The sequence below is a fragment of the Epinephelus moara genome, chromosome 6 (genome assembly GCF_006386435.1).
Source record: "Epinephelus moara isolate mb chromosome 6, YSFRI_EMoa_1.0, whole genome shotgun sequence".
Lineage (NCBI taxonomy): Eukaryota > Metazoa > Chordata > Actinopteri > Perciformes > Serranidae > Epinephelus > Epinephelus moara.
Window position 1 is genome coordinate 2,405,361 of NC_065511.1, and position 25,480 is coordinate 2,430,840.

At 43.3% G+C, this 25,480-nt stretch overlaps 1 protein-coding gene across 1 annotated transcript; it reads left to right on the plus strand.

Annotated features, from left to right (window-relative positions):
* The first annotated feature begins 3,608 nt into the window (after nt 1–3,608).
* Nucleotides 3,609–25,480, plus strand: tgfb2 (transforming growth factor, beta 2). The gene is made up of 6 exons (XM_050046517.1): nt 3,609–3,728; nt 8,260–8,392; nt 8,493–8,603; nt 10,889–11,069; nt 17,395–17,548; nt 17,666–25,480. The coding sequence occupies exons 1-6, from the start codon at nt 3,609–3,611 to the stop codon at nt 17,822–17,824; spliced, it is 858 nt and encodes a 285-aa protein (XP_049902474.1). The 3' UTR covers nt 17,825–25,480.

The following is a 25,480-nucleotide window of genomic DNA, read 5'->3' on the forward strand; positions in this document are numbered from 1 at the left end:
GTCGCGGACAACAGTCTGTGATTGGGTGAATGTCCGTTCAATTTGACCAATGCCTTTTCATGCAGCATAAGGGGGGGTGAGGTACGCTCCATTTTTGTATGCTGGTGCACTGCCAGGGTGGGCAAACAGGTTTACCTTTGGAAAATGTGTGGGGGGTGAAAATGTGGGGGGGATGAAATCATCGTGCTGTAAAAGTGGGGGTGTCAAAACACCCCCATCCACCACGGGTGCGACGCCCCTGGATATTAGAGACCTGATATTTAACAGTCCACATTTAATTCTCCTGTTTTGTCTTTCCGTCACAGAAGAGGTTTAAAGGAGCAATAAGCGAAATCGTTTCACCGCTAGGTTCGCTGTTGTGCACTGCCTGCAGAGCAAAACAAAGTGTGTCATGAGCCACTCCTCCCTCTACCTCTGCTCTCCAACACCCCCACCCCCCCCACTTGCCTCGTCTGTGCCGGCGAGTACCGCAGCACCTCCACGGACTATCATATCCAGACGGTCCCGGTGTTTCTTCCGCAGGCTCCGCTTCACTCAGCTTCACTCAGCTGCCCCATATACCCGCTGCTTCTTCCCACATTAACCTGATTAACAAACAAGGGCTTGGTGCTCCGGTTGGATAACCTGATTAACAAACAAGGGCTTGGTGCTCCGGTTGGATCCAAACGGAGAGCCGCTAGCTGGGAAGCTAGCGGAGGCTAACTGGAGAGCCGCTAGCTGGGAAGCTAGCGGAGGCTAACTGGCTGTGTTAGCAGCTGAGTGAAGTAGAGCCTGAGGAGGAAGCACCGGTTAGCCCCCGCTTTCACTGCAGGCAGATTCACTCGCCACAGGGGCGAGGAAATAAAACCTAAACAGCCAACTTAGTTTAGCAGTTAGCAATGTCTTTTACTCACTCTCGGTCTCTGTTGTGTTTAGCTATTTACCTGCTTTCCTGTTAGCGTTAGCAACACTTGGCTGCCACGCTAATGCTCCAACTGAGCCGGGAGCCGGGCTCACGGTCTCACGGAGAAGAGCTGGGACGTTAGCATGGCAGCCCATTAGTGCTAACGTCCCCACGCTTCTCCACCAGGCTCAGTGAGTCGGAGCCAAGAAGCGTGGGGACGTTAGCGTTAGCAGTAGTCGGCTGCTATGCTAACTGCTATGGAATGTTAGTGTTAGCTCCCAGAGTTAGCACTAGAGCTACTACGGCTACTGGAGTAGCTTGCAGCTATGGAGCGCTTCTAAGAGCTCTTCTAGTCACTGAGCCTGGCCTCCATTTCAGCAAATATATTCCATTTATTAACACACCTAACACAACCGAAACGCCTGGCCCATTGCTGGGACCGAGCCGCTAATAACTCAAGCTCCGGACATTAACCCATGCTACGATTGTAACATTAAATTTAATTGAATCGACATAGCGACATGTGCTTAACGTTACTGTAACGCTAATTAAAACAGACATTTGACTTTATGTTGTACCTGTCCAGGAGAAGAAGAGCTAGCTCCAAGTCAGATTGTAGCCCCTTTAGCTCTCGCAGTGCTCTCCACCTTGGAAATGCAAGGCCAATGTTAATCTGAGTTCTGTCCCTTTCTTTATCCGACAACTTCTTCGCCAACAACCATTGTTTCTTTAGAGGTAATGTCAGATCCTGGTCGTCTTCAGGTGGAGGTTCTGCTCTCTGCAGAAGGAGGAGGGGGGGGGGATTCACATGAACGTACATGAACACGCAGCCGGACCGGCTTGTAAACAATGGGCTAGAGATCAACACAGAGAGAGGGTGTGTGAGATCATGCTATACTCCAGATGAAATTACACCTCTAGTTCTTCACATAGCAATTTTTTAATTCCTTCAATCTGGGTAACTGCACTAGAAGCTCAGAGAAGCGTTTTAGACTGCGACTCTGATTACTGGTCTCAACTCTGGGTTGTCAGGGTTTTGAATTACCACTGTAATAAACTTTGCCAGGTTTCTAGATATGAGAGCAGCTCCATCCAAAGTGGGATGAATGTCGTCTCTCCTAATCAGACCAGGTTTTCCCCAGAAAGTTTGCCAATTATCTATGAAGCCCACATCATTTGCTGGACACCACCTGGACAGCCAGCAATTGAATGATGACATGCGGCTAAACATCTCATCAGTGGTCAGATTTGGAAGGGGTCCAGAGAAAATTACGGAGTCCGACATAGTTTTAGAATATTCACACACCGAGGCAACATTAATTTTTGTGACCTCCGATTGGCGTAACCCGGTGTCATTACCGCCGACGTAAATAACAATCTTACTGAATCTATGTTTAGCCTTAGGCAGCAGTTTTAAATTAGACTCAATGTGCAGCACGTTCCTCCTTTAGAACACACGCTTCAACTAGTAGCAGCAAAGTCTGGTAGCTCTGCAATTTTACTTAGTTTTACTGAATTTTTATTATATTTTTCTCAACTACTAATGGATACTTCTGTGAAGAGAAGAGTTTATTCAAGAGAGGAGCTTTTTTCGTTGAAACGGAGCAAGTCTGGAGGACACCATCCTATTCCAGCCGAGATGAAGAGGTGTTTTCGTGGTTGCCGTGCTGGTGCAAAGATGAAGGCTTGGAAATGAGATATAAGCCCTTTCTGCCATCAGTCATCATGGGAAATGTCAATTTTCTGCCCAACAAGAGTGATGAACTGGAGATACTGGTGAAGACTCAGAAAGTATACCGTGAGTGCAGTCTCATGTGTTTTACGGAAATGTGGTTGAATCAAAATATCTCAGACTCCAACGTGGATCTACCTGGCTTCACTCTCATACGATCGGACAAAGACTCTAAAGCTAGTGGCAAGAAAAAAGGTCGGGGCCTGGCTTTATTTGTGAACCAGAGATGGTCCAGTCCTGCACATATTACTGTCAAGGAGAAGATGTGTTGTCCAGATACCTAACTTTTGGCAGTTGGTATGAGGCCATATTATGTACCAAGAGGAATCAGTCATATCATAACAATACTTGTGCACATCCCACCCAAGGCAACTGCTGAAGTTCCATGTGAAGTTCTCCATGAACTTGTTGCTAAGATACAGACTAAACATCCTGAGGCACTATTGATAATATCAGGAGACTTCAACCATGTTTCCCTCTTCTCTCACCTGACTGGATTTACACAGTTTGTTAAGTGTCCAACCAGAGAAAATAAAACCCTTGATCTGCTGTATGCCAATGTCAAATAAGCTTACAGAGCCACTGCCCTACCACCACTGGGCAGGTCAGATCACAACTTGGTTCTTCTGCAGACATGTTACAAACCCTGTGTGTGGAGGCAGCCTGCAACTAAACTCACAGTTAGGAAATGGACACCAGAGGCTACTGAGGCTCTAAGAGACTGCTTTGAATGCACAGACTGGGATGTGCTGCTGGAAACAGAGGAGAACATCATGGACATTGATAGACAGGTTGACTGTTTTACTGATTACATGAACTTCTGTAGAGACACAGTCATACCTACAAAGACTGTACGCTGTTTCCACAATAACAAACCTTGGATTACCAGTGACATAAAGGCAATCCTCAATGAGAAGAAGGCAGCTTTTAGAGATGGTGACAAAGCACGGCTCAAACAAGTGCAACATGAGTTGAGAGGAGAGGAGACTTAAGATGGCAAAGGTGGAATACAAAAAGAAACTGGAGAGGAATCTACAACACAGCAACGTCTGTGAAATGTGGAGAGGAGTCAACACCATCTCTGGTTACAACAACAAGAAAAGACAGCCAGTGGTGGGTGATGCAGAAAGAGCTGATGAACTCAATCAGTTCTTCAATAGATTTGATACGGCAGCCACTCCCACTTCCAATGCTGCTTCTCCTCCTCCTCCTCCTCCTCTTCCTCCTCCATCACCTCCACCTCCACAACTTCTGTACAACTCCAATGTGGCAGCCACCCCCCTTCTTACACCTGTGCCTCCACCCTTATCTGTCACAGAGATGGGGGTGAGGTTGGAGCTGGGAAGACTTTGCTCTGGGAAGGCTGCTGGCCCAGATGGTGTGTGTCCAAGGCTCCTTAAAGACTGTGCTGTCCAACTGTGTCAACCTCTCCACAAGATCTTCAACCTCAGTCTACAGTTGGGGTGGGTGCCGGCACTGTGGAAGACTTCCTGTGTTGTGCTGGTACCAAAAATTAAATGTCCAGCTCAACTTAATGACTTCAGACCAGTAGCCCTCACTTCGCACATCATGAAGACCTTAGAGCAGCTGATTCTACGCCTACTGAAAGACTTGAGGTCAAAGACAAACTCGACCCCCTGCAGTTTGCATACAAACAACACATTAGAGTGAATGATGCTGTCCTCTACATGCTTCACCGTGCCCTAGCTCATCTGGAGGAACCTGGCGCTCATGTGAGAATCATATTCTTTGATTTTTCAAGCGCATTCAACACCATCCAACCCAACATACTCAAAGACAAGCTCACAGAGATGGCAGTGGATCCTTCCTTTATCTCCTGGATCACAGATTACCTGACAGGAAGGCCACAGTATGTCAGGTTGGGGAACTGTGTTTCTGGGACATTAATGAGCAGCACGGGGGCTCCACAAGGGACTGTCCTGGCTCCATTCCTGTTCACACTGTACACAGCGGACTTCAAATACAACACTGAGTCCTGCCACATCCAGAAATACTCGGACGACACTGTTATTGTGGCAGTATCAGGAATGGGCAGGAGTCTGAATATAGGGACCTGATAAAAGCCTTCAGTGACTGGAGTCACAAGAACTGTCTCTTCCTGAACACCTCAAAGACCAAGGAAATGATCATAGATTTCCACAGGTCCAAGCCCCCTCTTCAGCCAGTGAATACCTGTGGGGTGGACATCAAGGTGGTGCCAAGCTATAAGTATCTAGGTGTACACCTGGATAATAAGTTGGACTGGTCCCTAAAGATGCAGAAAAATTGGTTTACGCTTTTGTTACCTCAAGGCTGGATTACTGTAACTCCCTATTATCAGGTAGCTCTAGTAAGTCTTTAAAAACCCTCCAGCTAATTCAGAATGCAGCGGCACGTGTACTAACAGGAACTAAGAAACAAGATCATATTTCTCCTGTTTTAGCTTCTCTGCACTGGCTCCCTGTAAAATCCAGAATTGAATTTAAAATCCTACTGTTAACTTATAAAGCTCTAAATGGTCAGACTCCATCATATCTTAGAGAGCTCATAGTGCCATATTATCCCACCAGAACACTGCGCTCTGAGAACGCAGGGTTACTCGTGGTCCCTAAAGTCTCCAAAAGTAGATCAGGAGCCAGAGCCTTCAGCTATCAGGCTCCTCTCCTGTGGAATCATCTTCCTGTTACGGTCCGGGAGGCAGACACCGTCTCCACATTTAAGACTAGACTTAAGACTTTCCTCTTTGATAAAGCCTATAGTTAGGGCTGGCTCAGGCTTGCCTTGTACCAGCCCCTAGTTAGGCTGACTTAGGCCTAGTCTGCCGGGGGACCCCCTATAATACACCGGGCACCTTCTCTTCTTCTCTCTTTCTCTCTCTCATGTCCTGTTACTGCATCTTGCTAACTCGGCTGTACTGCATGTCACTATCTCGGCTTCTTCTCCAGAGCCTTTGTGCTCCACTGTCTCGCAGGTTAACTTATATCGCAGCGGTGCACAACCACACATGTCACACCATCCAGTGTGACGTGTGTGGTTGTGCTGCTGCCGTGGTCCTGCCAGATGCCTCCTGCTGCTGCTGTTATCATTAGTCACACTTCTACTGTTATTATACACATATGATTATTGTCACATATGTATACTATCTGATATTAATATATACTTTCAACATATTGTACCACAATAGCCAGAATTATAACTATAACATTATTACTTTCATTTATGTTGTTGGAAGCTATTGTGATTACTGTCTGTCCTGCATCTCTCTCTGTCTCTGTCTCCCTGTCTCTCTTTCTTTCTCATTGTGTCATACGGATTATTGTTAATTTACCATGTTGATCTGTTCTGTATGACATCTATTGCACATCTGTTCGTCCTGGAAGAGGGATCCCTCCTCAGTTGCTCTTCCTGAGGTTTCTTTTTTGGGGGGAGTTTTTCCTTATCCGCTGTGAGGGTCCTAAGGACAGAGGGATGTCGTATGCTGTAAAGCCCTGTGAGGCAAATTGTGATTTGTGATATTGGGCTTTATAAATAAAATTGATTGATTGATTGATTGATTGATTGATAAACACAGACGCTCTCAACAAAATGGGGTAGAGCCGCCTCTTTTTCTTGAGGAAGCTCAGATCTCTCGACATCTGTAGTAGGATGCTGCAGATGTTTTATCAGTCTGTGGTGGCAAGTGTGTTGTTTTATGCTGCAGTCTACTGTGGGAGGAAGCATCCGACACAAAGATGCAAGGCGGCTGGACAAAAGAGCTGGCTCTGTGAATGGAGTCAGGTTGGACACACTGGAGGAGGTGGTGGAGAGATGCACACTGAAGATGTTCGAGGCCATCATGAACAACCCAGATCATCCACTCCACAACTCCTTGATGGACCAAAAAAACTGTGGTGGACGGCTCCTCTCTGTTCGATGCAGGACAGAGAGATACAGAAGATCCTATATACCAACAGCCATCAGGCTTTATAATTCTTTGACATATAATAGATGAGCTGACAGATAATTGAATTTCCCCTTGGGGATGAATAAAGTTATTCTTATTCTTATTCTTGACGCAGCTGTGTCCTGCCCCAACATTTTTTTCATTGATTCTTGATCAAACAACTCACTAAAGCTTCTGATGGATGCGAAAAATCCAAAAAAATCAAACCTGTTCCAAAAATTTTAATGACCAATGAAAGTTTCGGACTCTGTGTGCAAACATTATTGATACAATGTTAGGTCATACTTATTTTTAGAAACAAAAACTGACTCAGTGCTCAAGGCATTAAGTGTTGTCTTTTCCTAGTGTTAAAGGCTGCATCACATTGAAGTAATGTAATTTTCTGAACTTACCAGACTCTTCTAGCTGTCTGTTATTTGCCTTTATCCACTTCGTCATTATATCCACATTACTGGCGATCATCAAAAAATTACACTGTGTTAATATTTTGTGAATTGCTGCAATATCGATATTGAGGTATTTTGTCAGAAATAATTTGATTTTTGATTTTCTTTGTATCGCCCAGCCTTATTTCCTGCTGACTTTGGTAATGCACTGACTTGACATCTGGCACTACAACATATCATCACACAACGGTTCGTGCAATATCCTTCAAATTAGCCCCCCACGAATGAGAGTATTTAATTAACATAAAGTCACAGAGGTTAGGTTTAGGCAAGTAAAGTTACTGTGATTGGGTTTAGGAGAAGAAACATGGTGAGGATGTACCTTAAAGTGAATCAAAGTTCACTCAAAGTTCAAACGGTTCTGAACACATCTCCTGGGGGAAAGTCCTGTGTTTTGTGACCCATGCACCATGTCAAGCTGCCTCCGCTTCCTTCTTTACTCCCGTCAGTGTATTGGTCATGTGATTGCAGCCTTCCAGAATACAGGGATCATGCATATATTACTCGCTCATCATTACAAGGGATATATATGAATTTTAGTGCATCACTTTATGTAGGAAAATGTGTGAACAGTGCATGAGAACAGCCTGAAAACCACCAACAGGTCAAAGTTGTTGCTTATCCAGTAAAATATTCCAATATCTACCAGGTCTTTGGTACAAATTGTTGTACCAGCTTTCACATCGTGTCTCTTAACCAGGACTACAATCTTTCTCTAACAATAACAAAGTAGTTCAGTTGCCTCACCCTTATCAAACTTTAACCTTAGCTCTTTCATTTTAAAAAGTTACATCATACATATTTTTAAGTACTATTTTTTGGTAATTTTATTGTCATTTCTGTCTATTGTTTATTTATGTTTCTTGTCTATGCACCAAAACAATAAAGCAAATTCCTAGTGTATGAAAGCCACATTAGCAAAATGTAAGACGCAGTCTGATTCTGATTAACCACAAAGGTGTTAGAGCAGAAAACAGTAATATGGGTCATGTTGGAAGGTGATTACAGATGACTCATTTTGTCGTCAAGGTTGGAGTCCTTGTTGGTCAAGACTGTGGTGCATAGAACTCTGGGTATTTCTTTTTATCCAGTGAGACTACTATAAGCATCTTAATAGTAGTTTGGTGCCACCTGACTACGTGGCAGCATTCTCAACTGTCGAAATGAAACAAACCTAAGATTTTTTGATAAACAGCTGTAAAATGGAATTTCTATTAAACGACTCTGACATTTCATGACTCTATTGTGTACACAGATTTTAGGACATAAAGACCTGACATCTCCTACACAGCGATATATTGACAGCAAGGTGGTACGAACACAAACAGAGGGAGAGTGGCTGTCCTTTGACGTGACAGAGGCAGTGAGCGAATGGCTGAACCACAGAGGTTAGTGCATATTCCTCCCATCATTGCAGCATATTTCTCACCATTGATTGCATGTGTTACATTGTTCCATCACCTTGTTGTGACTTTTGTTTCTTCACAGACAGAAACAGTGGATTCAAGATCAGCCTGCATTGCCCCTGCTGCACGTTTGTACCATCAAATAACTACATTATTCCCAACAAGAGTGAGGAGCTGGAGGCACGGTTTGCAGGTTATTTGATTCAGAAAATTGTTAAGGCATGTTGAAGGATAAGTTTGGTGTTATTCTGTATTATATTGATGTCAACAAATGAAAGCTTGAAAAGACCAAAACCAACACGGTGTTAGTTACTGTAACTTAGGTCTGTCTGACCGTCATGTACTAATGTCACTCACGTGATGTATAAAGGTCATCTTATATACTGATTTTAACCCAAAACATAATTGTTTCTCAAAACCCAAAGTAGTTTGTTGCTTAAACCTGACAGCAACCTAGATTAGATTAGATTAGATTGTATTTTATTTGATAGGTACGATGCAATTAAGGATGGTTCTAATACAGATTATGGGACTGATATGTTGCACAGAGTTTATAGCTATTGCTTTGCTTTGCTTTTACATGTAGACCTAAAATGTTATTAAAAAGACAACTTAAACCAATGTGTCACCAGTTTCATCTAAGAGACAGTTGTATGTCACAAACAGACATTGAATGGTGTGTTTCACAGACATGCCAAAGGCTGCCTTCAGTTATTATCACAGGCTTAATGCACAAGAAAGCAGTGGTATATGGTGACATGGGATGAAAATGAGTCAGAGCAGCAGGAGAAGTGAAAACTCATCAAACAATGGAGATGTGTGGTGGGTTAGGTTTTTGGTTTTCACTTACACTAAAGGAAGTGTGTTGTTTTCACTCATAGACCTTAATCACTGAGCTGGATTGACAAGCAGTTTCCACTGAGTTCACCATAGAAACAGAGCCCATATCCCCACTTCTCATTTGACCCAGCCAAATAGCCAGACACTGCTTTGCTCCAACATCTCATTTTTGACATTTTTAATTATTGTAGATCCAGTCTGGGTACTCAAAGGGATACATTGCCACTTTTAACCCTTTGGGCCCTAGGCCTTTTTTGGGGTATTTTTACTGCCTTTACTTTTAAGCTCATATCACAGTCATTATAAAAGCTACATACACATGCTATATCTTGTTTTGTTTTGTTGTTTTTTTCAGGACAATCTGGGCTAACCAGATTTGCCATCATTCCATGTCCTTTTATGAGCCTGTATTTTATATTAATTTTTATATCAATGAAAAAAACAAATCTGTGTTACTAAATTCTTTCATTTTTACATGTATCTCACCATAGCAAGTTGGAAGTTGACATATTCTGCCATATATGAAGAGGGGAGACTCATGCATAATTAGGCTACAGTTGTCTGGGTGCACAAAGGTGAAGTGCGCTGGTCTTGTCATACAAAGTTTGATGGAGTGTCAACTGGACAATATGGAGATATTTGCATCTTGAAAGCCGGACTACAAATATGGATAGATAGGGAGAATCACACGCAAGCCTAAGACGTGGTAAGATATGATATTCCTCACTATATGAAGTGATTGATAACAAGATCTGTATAATGGATTGTAAAGAAATTCGTCAGGTTTTTATTTTGTAGACAATTGATCTGGATTTATAGCATGATGGGATGACAGCACAATGATGTGTGCGGTATCACTGGAAAGCTCTGGTCCTGCGCTTTCATGTGATACGTGTGGCATTTCTGTGCACCCCTGCTTTTACGAGTAATCCATCCAAGAGTAATGTGTGTGCAAAGCTGTATGAAAGCTTTGTTATACATAATTTTAGTGTAACTTTATCATTTTTTTTCGTTGTGAAAACATTGGACTACCGACAAGTGCTTGGTCTTGTCGGAAAGCTGTTCCGCTGTTTCATGTGATATGAGTGGCTTCTCGCTATGACGAACGGTCGTTGAGAAAATCCATAGAAAAGTACAGGTGTGAATTTGGACGCACTATGCGTCGTTCGGGCCCATAGGGTTAACCAGCTTTGTATCATAACAATGTGGGTACTCTGTGTAAATGAACTGTGGTAAACTTCCCTCATCTTATCAGCACCGAGATTTCCATGCTCATCTTCCGGCAAAATTCCGCTGGAAGACAGCAAACATCCAGCGGGTTTACTCTGGCCCTAGGACTGTTGCTTAAACTACAGATTGTACTTTCACTTCTTTAAGGCCCACCACCATGGACACAAAGAGTATAGAAGTGGACTGAGTGAGAGAGCTGCCCCTGAGTCTGTCAAACTCAGATTGAACAGTAAAACTAGGAAGTGCTCATCAAACATAAATCAAGATTCTGTTACCTGTTGCGGTAAGTCTCTATACTTAGTGAGCTATAAAGGGTGATTGGATTAAATCTAATGTTTTTATCCTCTGATTAACACAATTACTTCCATACAGTGAGACACATTTCATTCACCTCATTTATGCTTCCAGGTATCGATGACAGCTTCATTCACAGTGGTGACCTAAAGGTGTTTAAGAAGCGGCGACACAGCACTCGGGCTCCACACCTTCTCCTCATGCTGCTGCCTTCATACCGGCTGGAGTCCCAGTCCCAGTCCCAGCACCCGAACCATCGGTCCAAGAGAGCCCTGGACGCTGCCTACTGCTCTAGGTACGAACCTGCAATCTACATTCTTACTCTCATGACACACATATCAGAAGAGATTCTCTCTGCTGTGAATTCTCCTTATACATGTTGACCTTTGACCTCCCTCAGGTGTCAGAAAGCATGACAAAATCCAAGTATTCCGAGCTGAGCTGTTAGTAGTTGTTCTTTTTCAGTGATAAGCAGCCAAATGTGTCCACGTGACTGTAATGGGTGATGTTTGGCCCCAGTTGCAGCACACAGAGAATCAGGGACAGTTTTTAATGTTGTTTACTGTCACAGTTCAGCAGGTACAGAGCAGGGCAAGTTAATAGCATACAGTTCAGTTCAACACTCCAGCAATGTCTCTCCACAAAGTCCTTGATAGCCTGGCTGGTTTGGTAGGCCGAATCAGGCCGAGAGGCAGGCGAGTAAGCAGGGGTGGCAGCCCAACAACAAACACAGTTCAGCTCAATAACAGGCAACAGTACTGTGTAGGAGCAGGCAGGAGACAGTCGTGGAGGCAAAAAAGTTGGAACCAGTCAAGTACACAGTCCAAACAGATGAATCAGAGGGGAGCAGTCAGAGGGTAGGACGAGGCCAGGCAGAGGGTCTAGAAGGCAGCAGGTAAGTACTCCCAGGACACACAAAGGCAAGTGTGGCACACACAGGTAAGCAAACTGGAACACTCACATTGTAGTATCGTCGTTGGATAGTAGCTCCAAGCACCCACATGCAAATGGGAACCAAGGATGTGGAAACAGGTCTTGTGGTCGGGACAGAAGGCAGAGGCGTTTGCCAGAAATCAGACGAAGCAGGCAGGTCAGAGGCAGGCAGGGGCAACAACGGGAAATCAGTCCGGAATAAAGTGCTTGAGAGTCTTGCACGAGGAACAGGTGAACTGAGATGGCGTGATGATGTGGGTATGGTGAACAGGCAGGAGCACGAAAAGTATAGATGTAGGAGTGGTATGGGCAGCATGAGTGGAAAATTACTGACTAAGGGCTGAATGACTGCTCATGCAGAAAAGGGCAGGTGTCCAGGAATGCAAAACTGTGACAGTAACAGTATTTGCATATAACCTCTATGGACAGCAAAATCCAGAGGCAGTAATTATGAGCTTTACTCTATGTTTCAGTTTTTTGGGTAGTGCTCTTTCAATTAAATTGACATCAAAAGGGGTGTTTCTGTAGGCATAAACTTAATAATGGGGAGCCAAGTAATGAAATTCCTCCATGCTCTTCAGGCAGAGTGAGGCAAGCTTCATTATAACTTTTGTAGACTACTGAGTAAAATCCAAGCAGCAGTATCTTCAGCTATGGCCTAGAGCTTTACTACCTGACTTGAACTTAATGAGGCCATGGATGTATAAAGAGAGCTAGACACAGTATTATAAGTGGGGGCCAGTTCATTTCTATGAGAGTGGCTCGTGGTGCATGATGCTAAAAAAAGTTTGACTTCCTAGGTATAAAATTACAGACCTTTTTATTTTTTTTTAAGATAGTTTTTGGGGCTTTTTGCCTTTGATTGATAAGACAGTATTAAGTGTGAAACAGGGAGGAAGAGAGGGGATGATATGCAGCAAAGGGCCACAGGCTAGAATCAAACCCATGGCCGCCGCTGCAAGGACATGGCCTTTGGACATGGGACGTCTGCTCTACCCACTGGGCTGCTGGGCGCTCAAAATTACAGATCTTCTCCATCAATGGGCCAATAGAGCATGTGCACTAGAAACTTTGCAGCTGACGAGTGGCTGACGTCCAGTTTAGCTCTCAGCTTTCTTGAATGGGGATGAAATTATTTAATTGTGCGGCTACCCTAGACTTAAAATGTCATTCAACTGGATGACTCAAATCCTGCAAGGGAAATAATGAATTTTACAGAGGTTGTGACACTCAGTGTGCCCACTGATTTACAGATGTCTCCTTCACAATGTTTGTGAATGGCAAAAAGTCTTATGGAGGCAGACCCAAAACTTGTAGTCACACAGTTTGGCCACTGTGTATTTTTCCAAATAGTAGCCCGGGCATTTATTTCACAAAATCGATTTTGACCCCAGGCGTTTAAAAGAACCAGACGGCTATTTGCTCAAGACTTTTATTTTTTTTTTGTACCGACCTGCACCAGGCCGTTATTTGGTTACAGTTCCTGTCCAGTATGTTTTTTAGTGCAAAAATATTGTATAATGTAGGGGTGAGTTCGTGTACAAAAATCTCTAAACATTTAGAGTGGGTCATTTTTTCGTGTACACGTGTACAGGGGTTTCACCGCTGGGTGGTGCTATTGCATTATACCAGTAAAGCCCCAGTTATCCGAATACCAACCGAACGGGCCATTTAACCAACAGTTACAGGGCGCCACACTGAAATATCGCCATTCCGACAGTCCGCCATCCTGAATTCTGGTCCCTGAGTCCTGACAGTAAGCTATGGCGAGCCTGTAGAAGCTGTATTCCCCATGCATGTCAGCGATTTTCACCGGGGACGCACGTGAGTAATTCAGGCATTGTCAGACAGGTGTTATTCATTCATTTAGGGCACGTATAGCTGCAGAAATGAAACTCTTGTTGAACTTGGCTTTTTTGCACAGAGGTAACCTGTACCTACGGCCGGAGGGGAGGGGAATGAAGTATTGGTGGAGTGGATAGTCAGGGTCCTGTGTGATCTAAGTGCTTTACGGGTTAGAGATGAGGTGACACTGTCAGATAGGTTAGGAGTAGTCAAGCCAATGATTTTGCTTGCCAGATGGGTTACTTTCAAGAGTTTGTTTCTATTAACAATTGTCAGCATGGGGAAGAAGCAGATGGCACCATACAACAGAACCAGCTCAAAAGTGCTGCGGTACAGGAGGAGGAGTTGGGGTTGAACAGACAGGTGTTGGAGTTTGCGTATAGCCGTGAGTCTCTGTTGGCAGCGTTTGTAAGTGTCCGTGGTGTGCTGATTGAAGCTCAGGTTATTGTCCAGTGTGATGCCGAGATATTTGGAAGACTCCACCTCCTCCACCTTCTCCCCGTGGATGAAGAGACTGGGGAGGGGGGCCAGGGTTTTGGGAGGGCTGTCACATATGTATACTATCAGATATTAATATATACTTTCAACATATTGTACCAAAATAGCCTGTAATATTAATTATAATATTATAACTTTAATTATTGCTGTTGTAAGCTACTGTCATTACCGTCTGTCCTGCATCTCTCTCTGTCTCTGTCTCTCCCTCTGTCTTCCTTTCTGTCTCATTGTGTCATACGGATTACTGTTAATTTACCATGTTGATCTGCTCTGTACGACATCTATTGCACGTCTGTCCGTCCTGGAAGAGGGATCCCTCCTCAATTGCTCTTCCTGAGGTTTCTACTGTATTTTTCCCCCGTTAAAGGGTTTTTTTGGGGGAGTTTTTCCTTATCTGCTGCGAGGGTCCTAAGGACAAAGGGCTGTCGTATGCTGTAAAGCCCTGTGAGGTAAATTGTGATTTGTGATATTGGGCTTAATAAATAAAATTGATTGAAATTGAATTGATTGATAATCAGTTCTTTGGTTTTGGAGATGTTGAGATGGAGATAGTTATTGTCGCACCATGTGCTGAAATGGGAAATGGAATGTTGGTAGGCAGCGAAGGAGTCGTTATTGTTCAGCAATGCAAGAATGGCCATGTCATCTGCATATTTAAAATAAAGTGTGGTGGGGGATGGACTCTGACAGTCATTCGTGTAAGAGGGTGTAGAGGAACGGGCTGAGCATGCACCCCTGTGGAGCACCACTATTGAGCGTGATGGTGGAGGACAGGGACTGGCCGACCCTCACTGCCTGGGGTCTGTTGGAGAGGAACCTGTGGAGGGTCTAGCAGTGGGGACACATATGGCAGGATGATCATTTGAGCCAATTTCTCAAAACATTTCATTATGACGGAGGTGAGACACACAGGCCTGTAGTGATTCGGCTCTGATGGGTGGGACTTCTTTGTAACAGGGATGATGGTTGATGTTTTCCATACCTGGAACTGTGGAGGTACAGAGGGATTGGATGAAGAGGGAATGGAGGACAGAGGTTAATTCCATGGCGCAGCTTTTCAGAACCTGACCTGGAATGCCATCCGGCCCAGGAGCCTTGTTTGGTTTGCACTTGGTGAGCTGGAGATGGACATCCCGCTCTGTCAGGAGGGTCTCGTAGTCCAACTTTTGGTGGGGCAAGAAGTCCAAGAGGCTGGCACACTCTGCTGAAAAATCATATGTATCAAATCTGGCGTTAGCAAAGGTTATGGGGTCTGACGTGCAGGTGGTCTGCTTGGTGGCTTGTCCTGTGAGTGTTCTGCCTCGCTGAAAGGCCTGTTTTGTGTTTGTATTTGCAAACTCCTGTTCCAGTTTGAGTTTATAGTTTAACTTAGCCTTGATTATTATTTTTAATGCCCCGGTTAATAATCTTAAGTGCTGTGAAGTTCTGTTGTCTGAAGGCATCATTCTTCTTTTTGAACAGGTGTTGGATTTTTGGAGTGATCCAAGGTTTTGAATTGGGATAAGTTCTTATAGTCTTTACTGGTGTCAGGGTATCTATACAGAATTTGATGTAGCTTGTGATGACTGAAGTTTACTCATCCAGCTCTCCCTCAAAGACTTCCCAGTCGGTACATGCAAAGCAGCCTTGGAGACATGCAATGGCGTCCTCCGTCCACTGGAGGGCGCTGCGCGTCACTGGCCTGTGTTGTTTCAGCTGCTGCTTGTAAACAGGAAGTAGATGGATCACGTTGTGGTCTGCCCGACCAAGCAGTGGGAGAGCTCTGGAGGTATATGCACCAGGGATGTTGCCATAACACAAGTCTGTGGTTTTGTTGATTCTGGTTGGTACATCCACATATTGGTTGAAAGGCTGGTAGAGTCTGATCGAGTCGGCAGCTGTTGAAGTCCCTGAGGAGGAACACCGGAGCATCGGAGTACCTGCTAAGCATAGCGTGTGTGTTTTGCGCTATTTGCTCGGCTGTTGCCTTCACATTGGCGCTTGGTGGAACATACACACAACTAAACACAACAGTCGAGAACTCCCTAGGGAGATAGAAAGCAACTCCAGGTCCAGGTTGCAGATCGTACTGTGTATCTTGATGTTAGTACACCAGCAAGAGTTGACAAACATACACACACCTCCTCCCCGAACTTTTCCCGAGTGTCCAGTCCAGTGCTGTTCCTGGGAGCCTGGATGGTCTCAGCAACATATTGGGTTTTAGTTGGGCTTGGGCCATTTTCTTGTGTACAGCTTCAGGCTTGGTTAATGTGAAATGTAATTGACTATGATTTTTTCTTTTCCTCTCTGACTGTGCCAATTGTCTGTACTTATGAAACTCATTTTTACTGGATGAAATAATGCAAAAATGTCTCTGATGCCAAAGACCATCGTTGGACTGAGACAGTGGTTATTATCAGGAGTTACTACATCAATTTAAGTGGTGCCATTGTATTTTCTAGACTCAGTAATTAACTACAATAGAATAGAATAGAATAGAATAGAACAGAATAGAATATAAAGAACTTTATTCATCCCGAAGGGAAATTCAGCTGTCCAGCAGCTCGTAAAAGACAAAAAACAACAACCACATTTACCCATCAACAACAACACAGTGGTATTAAAATAGACAAAAAATAAAATAAGTTAAAAATAAATGCACAAATAGAAATCATATTGAAATAAAATTGTCCATTCCACAGTCCAGCCAGTTTTGGCCACTTGTGTGTAAGTGTGTGTGACTGGATTCAGGAGGTGTTAAACAGTCTTATTGCCATGGGGACAAAGGATCTCCTGAAACACTCCGTTCTGTCACTCCAGGAGGCTGGAGAGGGTCTCTGCTATTGTCCATTACAGCTTTCAGTTTGTTCAGTGTGTCCCTCTCCACCACAGTTCTTAGTGGGTCCAGTCTCGTGCCGAGCACTGAGCCAGCTTTTTTAATCAGCTTGTTTAATCACTTGGTGTTTTTGCTGCCTCCCCAGCACACTGCATGGCAGAAAAGTGTACTGGCCACCGCTGTGTGATAGAACATGGTCAACATCTCCAAACACACATCAAGGGACCTCAGTGTCTGCAGGAAGAACAGGCAGCTCTTCCTGCGGACACTGAGGTCCTTTGATGTGCATGGAGATGTTGAGGAAGACAGCTTGCAACTGTAATATACTGTTACTATTACAGAAGGTAATGATGACCACACCAACTATAAATGCAATAATGGAATAAAACTGGAAGTATCCTTTAAATAACAGGGCCAAAGTCTACTGATACCTGACTCTTCACCTGTCTAATCCTGTCTCCACCCCTCCATCTATAATAAACTATTCCTACTGCACCACAATTCACCTCTCCCCTTCATCTCTTTGTAGAAACGTTCAGGACAATTGCTGCTTACGGTCACTCTACATTGACTTTAAGAAGGATTTGGGCTGGAGGTGGATCCATGAGCCAAAGGGCTATGAGGCCAACTTCTGTGCCGGGGCCTGTCCGTATCTGTGGAGTGCCGACACCCAGCATTCCAAGGTACAGTAGGAGGGACAGGGTCAAAGATCAACAGCCTGTGAGATCAGAGTTCATAAGGTTCTACTTTACTTCAGGTCATATTTTGTTCATGGAATGGTTCTAATTCCTGTGTTTCAGGTGTTAGGCCTGTATAACACCATCAACCCTGAAGCATCAGCCTCACCCTGTTGTGTTTCCCAGGACTTGGAGCCCCTCACCATCCTCTACTACATTGGGAAGACCCCAAAAATAGAGCAGCTCTCCAACATGAAGGTTAAGTCCTGCAAGTGCAGCTAGAAGCCCTTACAAACCACCTCTCTCTCTCTCTCTCTCTCTCTCTCTCTCTCTCTCTCTCTATCTATCTCTCTCTCTCTCTCCTTCCTTCAGACAAACACACATACGTATCCACACATACAGTGGATTTGGACAAACATGAAGTCAAACCGCAACTGTACTTTCTCTTCCATGCACCATTATACTCACAGCAGTCAGGAGTGGAGTGCTGGAGAAACGAGTTACAGACCGATTCAGTGCTAGTTCAGTGCATACTCAATATACAGGAGCAGTGCTGTCATGACACCAAAAACATGTCTTTGATACCAATGCTGAGTACCAGCAATATGGTGATACATACTTTTCATGAGGCTTAGGGGCCGTACACGTGCCACATCTTTAACTGCCTGGAAAATGTGAGGTTGGGTCCTCGGTGTTACTCTTGTGCCTATTCTGGCACACTTTCACAAGTGTGGAGGCAGGTTGCTAAACAAACATTACAAGTATCGTATCATAGCCTACTTAGCTAAAATTCTGAGTGAGGAGCTGATGTCCTTTCAGGCGCTGTTTATTAAGTGTGTTGGCCTAAAATATTGTCCATAGGTAGCCCTGCACTAAATTGGTCAACTTCTCAATATGTACCACAGACCGATCTTTGCGGAAGAAGGGAAAGATGCATGTCACGACACCGTTGCTGTGACGTTTGAATGCATCCACTGTGTGTCTACATCAAAAACAATGGATCAGAGGGCACAAAAAATGCAGCATACATAGGCCCCCTAAAGAGTCTTCAGTCTGTTGTAGGGCTGTCCCATATATCATTGTTTGGGTACCAGAACTTAGGTAGTAATTGAGAGCAAAGCTTTGGCCAGCCGTGGGGGCTGGGGTGCATATTATTATCATAAATGCTCATAATATTAGGTTCAGAATCGGAGACAACCCCTGAAAAGCGGCATGAAACAGAAGCACAAACACAGCAACAAATTTCAGATTTAGAACTTTAGGCATGTGATACTAATAGTTAGCCCTGTCACTGTGTGTGTGTGCGAGAGAGTGTGTTAGGAGAAGTTTGCCTTCAGGACTTTCTGTCAGAAAGGGATTTCCTCGTTAAGGTTAGGAAATAGTAGCCTAGGTTAAAATGAATACAACTTTGGAACCCATTGTCCTCCAGTCTGAAGATGAAAAGCCTCTTGGGGCAAGGGCCTATATTTTGGGATGATCTGGTGTAGCTAGCAGATATCTGAGATATCATTTTGACTAATCCTTATAAACAGATATCTGCAATGAATGCAATAAATTAAAAACAAAAAAGCTAATATAGAGCTAACTCACCATCAGACGATAGCTTATTGGTTCTGAGACTGCATTTTGGCCAATGTGTTCCACCTCTCCATTGGTCTGTTCACCTGTAGTTCAAACATGATCGGCCAATACTGCTTGGATTACAGACAGAAACATCAAAAACTCTGATGCAAGACTCTTTTCCCGTTGTCTACAGATCCTGCATACATCTGCAGATACTGTTTGTAGTTATTAAAATGAATAAAGCCCTAATGGCAAATTTCTTCTGTATGCAGCGGACTCTCACGATAAACGAAGAGAGAGCGGAGCAATTAGTTGCTGAGTGACTCAAGACGCTACAATAACAATTTATTTTTTTTTAACCTATTTTAGATAATAAAAAAAAAATTGAATCTCTATGCAAAACATTAAAATTAATGTACTGGAAACACTGAGGTTTACATTTATTCATAATTTCTTTATTGTCATTTATCCCCAAAAAATTGAAAATCAAATACAGAGTGGATCAGAAGAATAATTATCATGATAGTTGAATATTCAGGTCCAGCCAGGCCCGGACTGGCCCACGGGAGAACCGGGGGGTTCCCCGGTGGCCTGGCCCGCAAGTGGTCTGCTCTGGCCTGCCTGTCTTTTTTTTTTCTTTTTTTTTTTTTAACGTGTGCTCTGCAGCGCAGGCTGCGCAGCGCAGGTGGCCGTGTCACAACAACTGGTCAAGAAGGGGTTTTTTTTGTAGATTCAAGACGTGATTAGTTTATCTCGCTTTCCGCCCGCGCCCGCCCCCAAATCAGCGCGCCTGTAAACTGAAAGCATCTTGGTTGTGGAGAGTCAGGTGGAGCAGAGAGCAGAGGGTGTGTACGTGTGCCTGTGTGTGCAGACTGTGCAGTAGGAGCTCTGCAGCTCAGCAGCGCCGTTACAATGGACCGCAAAAAGAGGAAAGGTGGAGCTGAACGGGAGAGAGATAAAAAAAAAAAAAAAGGGGGGCCATTGAGGAGGAGGCGGCCAAATGTCATAAACTTACAGATATGTTCAGAGCCCCCCCTGCCCCCAGCAGCAGCGTGACGTCATCAAATGACGATGCTGCAACAAGTAAGTTAACATAGAAAAGTAAGAAAACTGGTTATTCTCAACATGAGGTCCGGGGAGGATGGGGACCGACCCGAGGCCAGATAAATGATTGATGATAAGCTATAAGAGCCAAATTAACCCGTAAGGGTCCATTTGGTTCCATTTTGTACAGAGCAGCGCAGGCTGAAACAGTTTGGGGACCCCTCTTAAGGATAGGCTCTTATCTGTCTAAGTTCAAAAGATTTCAATATCTATCTAATCTTACTGAAATAAGATCAGATAAGCTGAAGTTGCTGCCGACTCATATTTTTATTTGTTTTACTGTTGCATTGAATATGGGTGTTGCCATATTGATTATGATAAGCTGACATCAAAATGATTTGCTGACAAAATAATACAATCATGTTGTTTAGTTCAGCATAATACCCATTCATATAGGAGTCCTGGTTTATTGAGGGGCACATTTGGTGAGGGCAGGGAAGAGAAAAGCACTGGACTGGAGGACTATGAGTAGGGTTGCTGTTACAGTTGTGTTTAATAGAGTTGTTGTGTGACTGTCAGTCTGGAATAATGAGCTTTGGTGATTACTTAGCCCATATGTGTGTCCGTGTGCACATGCACGTGTGTGAGCATGTAATGTGTGGATTGGGTGGCCTAGGTGGATGTATGACTCCCGGCCTGAATTTTTGTCCCAGTCCGGCCCTGGGTCCAGCCCTGGTTTACTGTCATTACTAGCTGTCCAAGCATCAGGAGCTGTTGGCTATCCAATGGCACATGCTCTTTATATCTATTAAATCTTCTCCAGGAGTGCCAATGCAGTTATTTGGTGTCACACAAGTCTGAATGACTGACATTGTGTGAATGACATTGTTCTAATGTGACCAAGCAAACCAAACTAGGCATCAGAAAGTTAGAAAGCCTCCATATTTAATAATGTGCAGCTGAAAATCATGAAATAAAGCAGTAGAGATGTTAAAGGAGACATCCAGTATTTTGTACTTTGTTTTAATGTAAAATGACCTGTTAAATACACAATTCACAGTTCAGTTCACAATTCTTGTGAAATGACCAACCAAATTTAATGTTAGACTGCAGTACTAGTTGTTTTGGCCAAATCCCTGGTTATTATCAGCCTATTCCAGTGCACACATTTGCATTGACTAGAGGTAAATGTTTGTCAAATAATCTTAAGCAATGGTACCAAAGTCATGCCAAAACTGGATTGTTGTGACTCCACTGCACAGGACACACACAGTATATGCTACACATACATAAATACATGCACATTTTGAAGGCCCTGTCAACATGCATCACCTCACAATTGTCACACCATTAAGACCCAAGAGTAAGGCAAACACTGGAAATATAAGTGATAAGCGTCTATATGTGAAACAAGTCCTAAAAATAACAGCCTCACCCGCGACACCTACCCTACACCCCCCACCCCACAGTTCCAGCAGTCACACCAACCACACCATGTCCTAATTTCTCTGTTTGTCCCTTGTCTTGCCCTTGTTTTCCCAATAAGATGTTCATGGTTGTGGTGTAGCACCCTACAAATTTTGACCCAGGTAAAGATCTGGGTGGTGTCAACCACACACTGATGATATATCAGCCATCATAGGGGAAAAATACTTACGTCACATGGGGCTTACATAAAGGATAATTCCAGTTCATTAGAATGATGGTCTTATTTTTGCAGTTGGCTGTCATTTCCCTGTATTATCAGAAAGAGGTAAAACCTGAATTTGCTGCAGTTATGAAAATCTAATACCGTATCACAATGGCATCAAGTTCAGTTAAGCCAATCATATTTTAGGCTGTTCTCATGGACTCTGTATATTTTCCTATTAAAAGTAATGCAACAAAATCCATACATATATCACGTAATGATGAGCCAGTAATTCATACATAACCCACATATTTTGGAAGGCTGTGATCACGTGACTGAGAGAAGTAAAGAAGGAAGTGGTCTGTGGTGGAAATTTTGTCTTCTTCATGCATATACTTATATTGTTTCATTTTTCCTATGTGTCTGTAAGTGTGTGACCGTTGCATTCCCCTTTTGTAAACATCTGTTGTTACCTGACATCAAGAGATTTACATTCACTATAATCTCGCCTTCAAAGACAGTTCATTGACTGTCTAACAGATACAGCCAATTACCTAAACAGGTATGTTTCTCTGATGTAATCAAGAGAACATAATTAAATCAGGAAAGCCGAAGAAAGCTACAATATTTTTCTCATCATCTTGTCGTCTGAGTGTAGGTATAAAGATGCCCTGTATTTACTGTTCTGGGCACGAACTCTGAGCTTTGAGCCTGAAGTTGTGCCTTCTCTATAGAGAATAAACTCTCGTGCATGAAGCTATTCAGTCTTGCTTGCTGACTCCCAAGCAGACCGGCCAAAAATTGCCACAACAGGTCCCAAGCAGCCCAGTTAGGGGGCAGGTTGGGGTGGTGGTAGGTCATAAAACTCAGGACTTTCCCAGGAGACCAGTGTTCAAAACCATGTGAACTTTGAGTGAACTTCGAGTCATTTTAAGGTATATCCTCACCATGTTTCTTTTCCTAAACCTAACCATGAGGATGAGGATATGTTGCACACCGCCATGCCAGCAAAATTTCTCTCTTGGTAGTTGTAGTTTTTTTTTTTACAGCAAAAGATAATCACTGCTAAGCTTTGTTCAAATCACAAAGGCTTAGAATTCTATTAGCAGGTTTCCTAGTAGCAGATAAATCATTAATGTTACAATATACTACCAGAAACTATACCCAGAAACATTATCAGAAAGGTGAATGAAAGAATCACTCCAGTGATTGTATGGCCTTACAGAAGCTAGTGAAGTGGCTGCAGGAAATGACATCAAGCAGGGACAGCACGAGCCTGGAAACCATAAGAATCTGCCAGCTCATGTTTAATTTGCTCTGACAGATGCGTCTGCTCCCCCTCCAACTCAGACAGATTTCCAGCAAGCCTGACCAAGGAAGTCCAATCACAGTCTTTTGTCTAATATGGGGCCAGTATGATACAATGATTTGACAGGAGTGTCACTGGTCCAAAAGTGACACATTTTACTGCTCTGATTGGTTGTATTTGCATCCTGTCTGCTCCATCCAATGCAACACACCAGGATTATGAAATTTAGATCAAACTGTCAAACTAGGCAGCGCTGATCAAATATGAATCAAGATTCTGTTACTGCATTGCCTGTTTCTAATGGTGAATACTTTTAGGAACATATATTAGTGTACTGTTAAGCTGTAATTTGAATAGTCAGTGACCAGGCTGCCATTTTTTTCTTGCTTGAAAATAGCTCATACACTGCCCCAACTTGCATGTGTCACTCAGGGATACACGTTTCATCGCTCTTGATTGGTTGTAGCTCACGTTTCATTACTCTGATTGCAAGGCTTCAGTTGTTGTTGAGTTCACCTTGAGCACAGGTATTATTATGCTGTATTAAGTTCACACAGTTTACAGATCCACTTCATCTTTGACCTGCTGTACTTACTGTAGTTGTGTGCACACAGTTTTCCTGTGCAGTGAGGGAATATCAGTGAAATTTCAGATGTGTTCACTTTCAGTTGTGGTTTAAAGAATGTGGATAACTTAGATTGTTTCCAACTGCTAGTGTCTCTTGACACATCAGATTTAGATGTAGTATTGACAGATCTCTATTATTACATTTAAAAGTTTTAAAGCTATAGTGCGTAACTTCTACAGGTCCGTAAATGTCCGTTTCACCCAAGCCACTACTAGAGGAGATGACACAATGCTGATTAAGCCGATCAGCTCCTCTAACATCTCGCGGTATTTTTCAATATATATCATTGTCGACTGGCGACATTCCCGCGCTGGCACACAGGAAATGCTTCTTCACAACAAGAAGGGAGGGGGAGGAAGAGCGGAGAGTGTCATAGCAAGGGGTAGAGCGCAGGTAGAAAGAGAAAGCAACATGGTGGAGAAGCAGCCGAGACACGGTTCAGAAGTGGATCCTACCACAAAGGCAAGTGTTACTCTGTGTACGGTGTGTGGCGACTGGCAAGTGTTAATCTGTGTACACGGTGTGTGGCGAGTGTTACTCTGTGTACATGAAAGTGCCGCCGGCTTATTAGTTGTAATAACGCATTATCCACTGGGAGGCGACAGAAGTTACGCACTATAGCTTTAAGACTGTGCCTTTATCAAAAAAAATAAGTTTGAATGAATTGGAGCACACCTGTGACAAAGCGGCGGTATTTGATGACTTACAGATGAGAACAGGCTGGCAGTTTGGTCATCAATCAGCTCACGCAAGCACTGGGAGAAAATGCGAACTCCGCTCAGGAATTCCCCAACCAGCCAGCCAGCAGGTTGGAACCCACTGATGTTGCAATAAAAAGCTTTCTTTAAAAAGTATACTTGATTTGTAATGAACTGGAATTAACCCTTTAATGTTACGAATGCACAAATTCTTGCTGTTGTATTTAGAATAACTGAACTGATCATTGATGTCAATGATGAAGGTGTCCTTCATATCCAATTTAATGTATATTGGCTGTACTTCACAGTGATTGCTATTGAACAATTAGAGGCTTCCCACACATAGAGAAAATCCAAAGAACATAAGCCTCAGAATTACAGTGGTGTCATCTCGTGCACTCAGCACAGCCACAGATCCACTCTAGCTATGAGAGGCCTGGGTTCAGAGAATGGAGATGCTGTGTTTTGGTAAGTGATGATGGAGCTGTGTTTGGAAAAACGCTGTGAGTGATAAGTTTGATGGAAGATTATTGAAGGTATGAATGAATTAGATTATTATGATAACAAAATGTATCCAACCATCAACAGCAACATGTCACTCTGTAGTAGTGTGTTGTAGTGTCATCAGTGTGTCATCTATCTGCCAAAACAAATCCTGCCATTTGCCTCATAAATTCATGAAAGCTGTCTGTCAGTCATTATCTTTTTGTTTTAAACAATTTGCACTGATGCTGTTGTTATTTTGCTATTTTAAAGTACCTAGGTTTATTAGTCATTGAGAACTTCCCCTGTTATTCAATGAGTAGTGTTGATGTAGGTGATCTGACACCAGCCCTTTCCAGCATTTAGTGCCAGTGGACTTGCTGAGTAGCAAGAGAAAAATAACTAGGCACCAACTTTGTCACAATAGAGCTGTTATTTTTTTTATATGTATTTGTTGTTGTTTTGATGGTGGTGATGATGATGATGATGATGTTGACGATGAGGATGATGATATTGTGACCCACTATGCTGTATTGTAACACAGTATTGTTGTGGTGCTAGTGGTAAAATAAATTATTTAAGT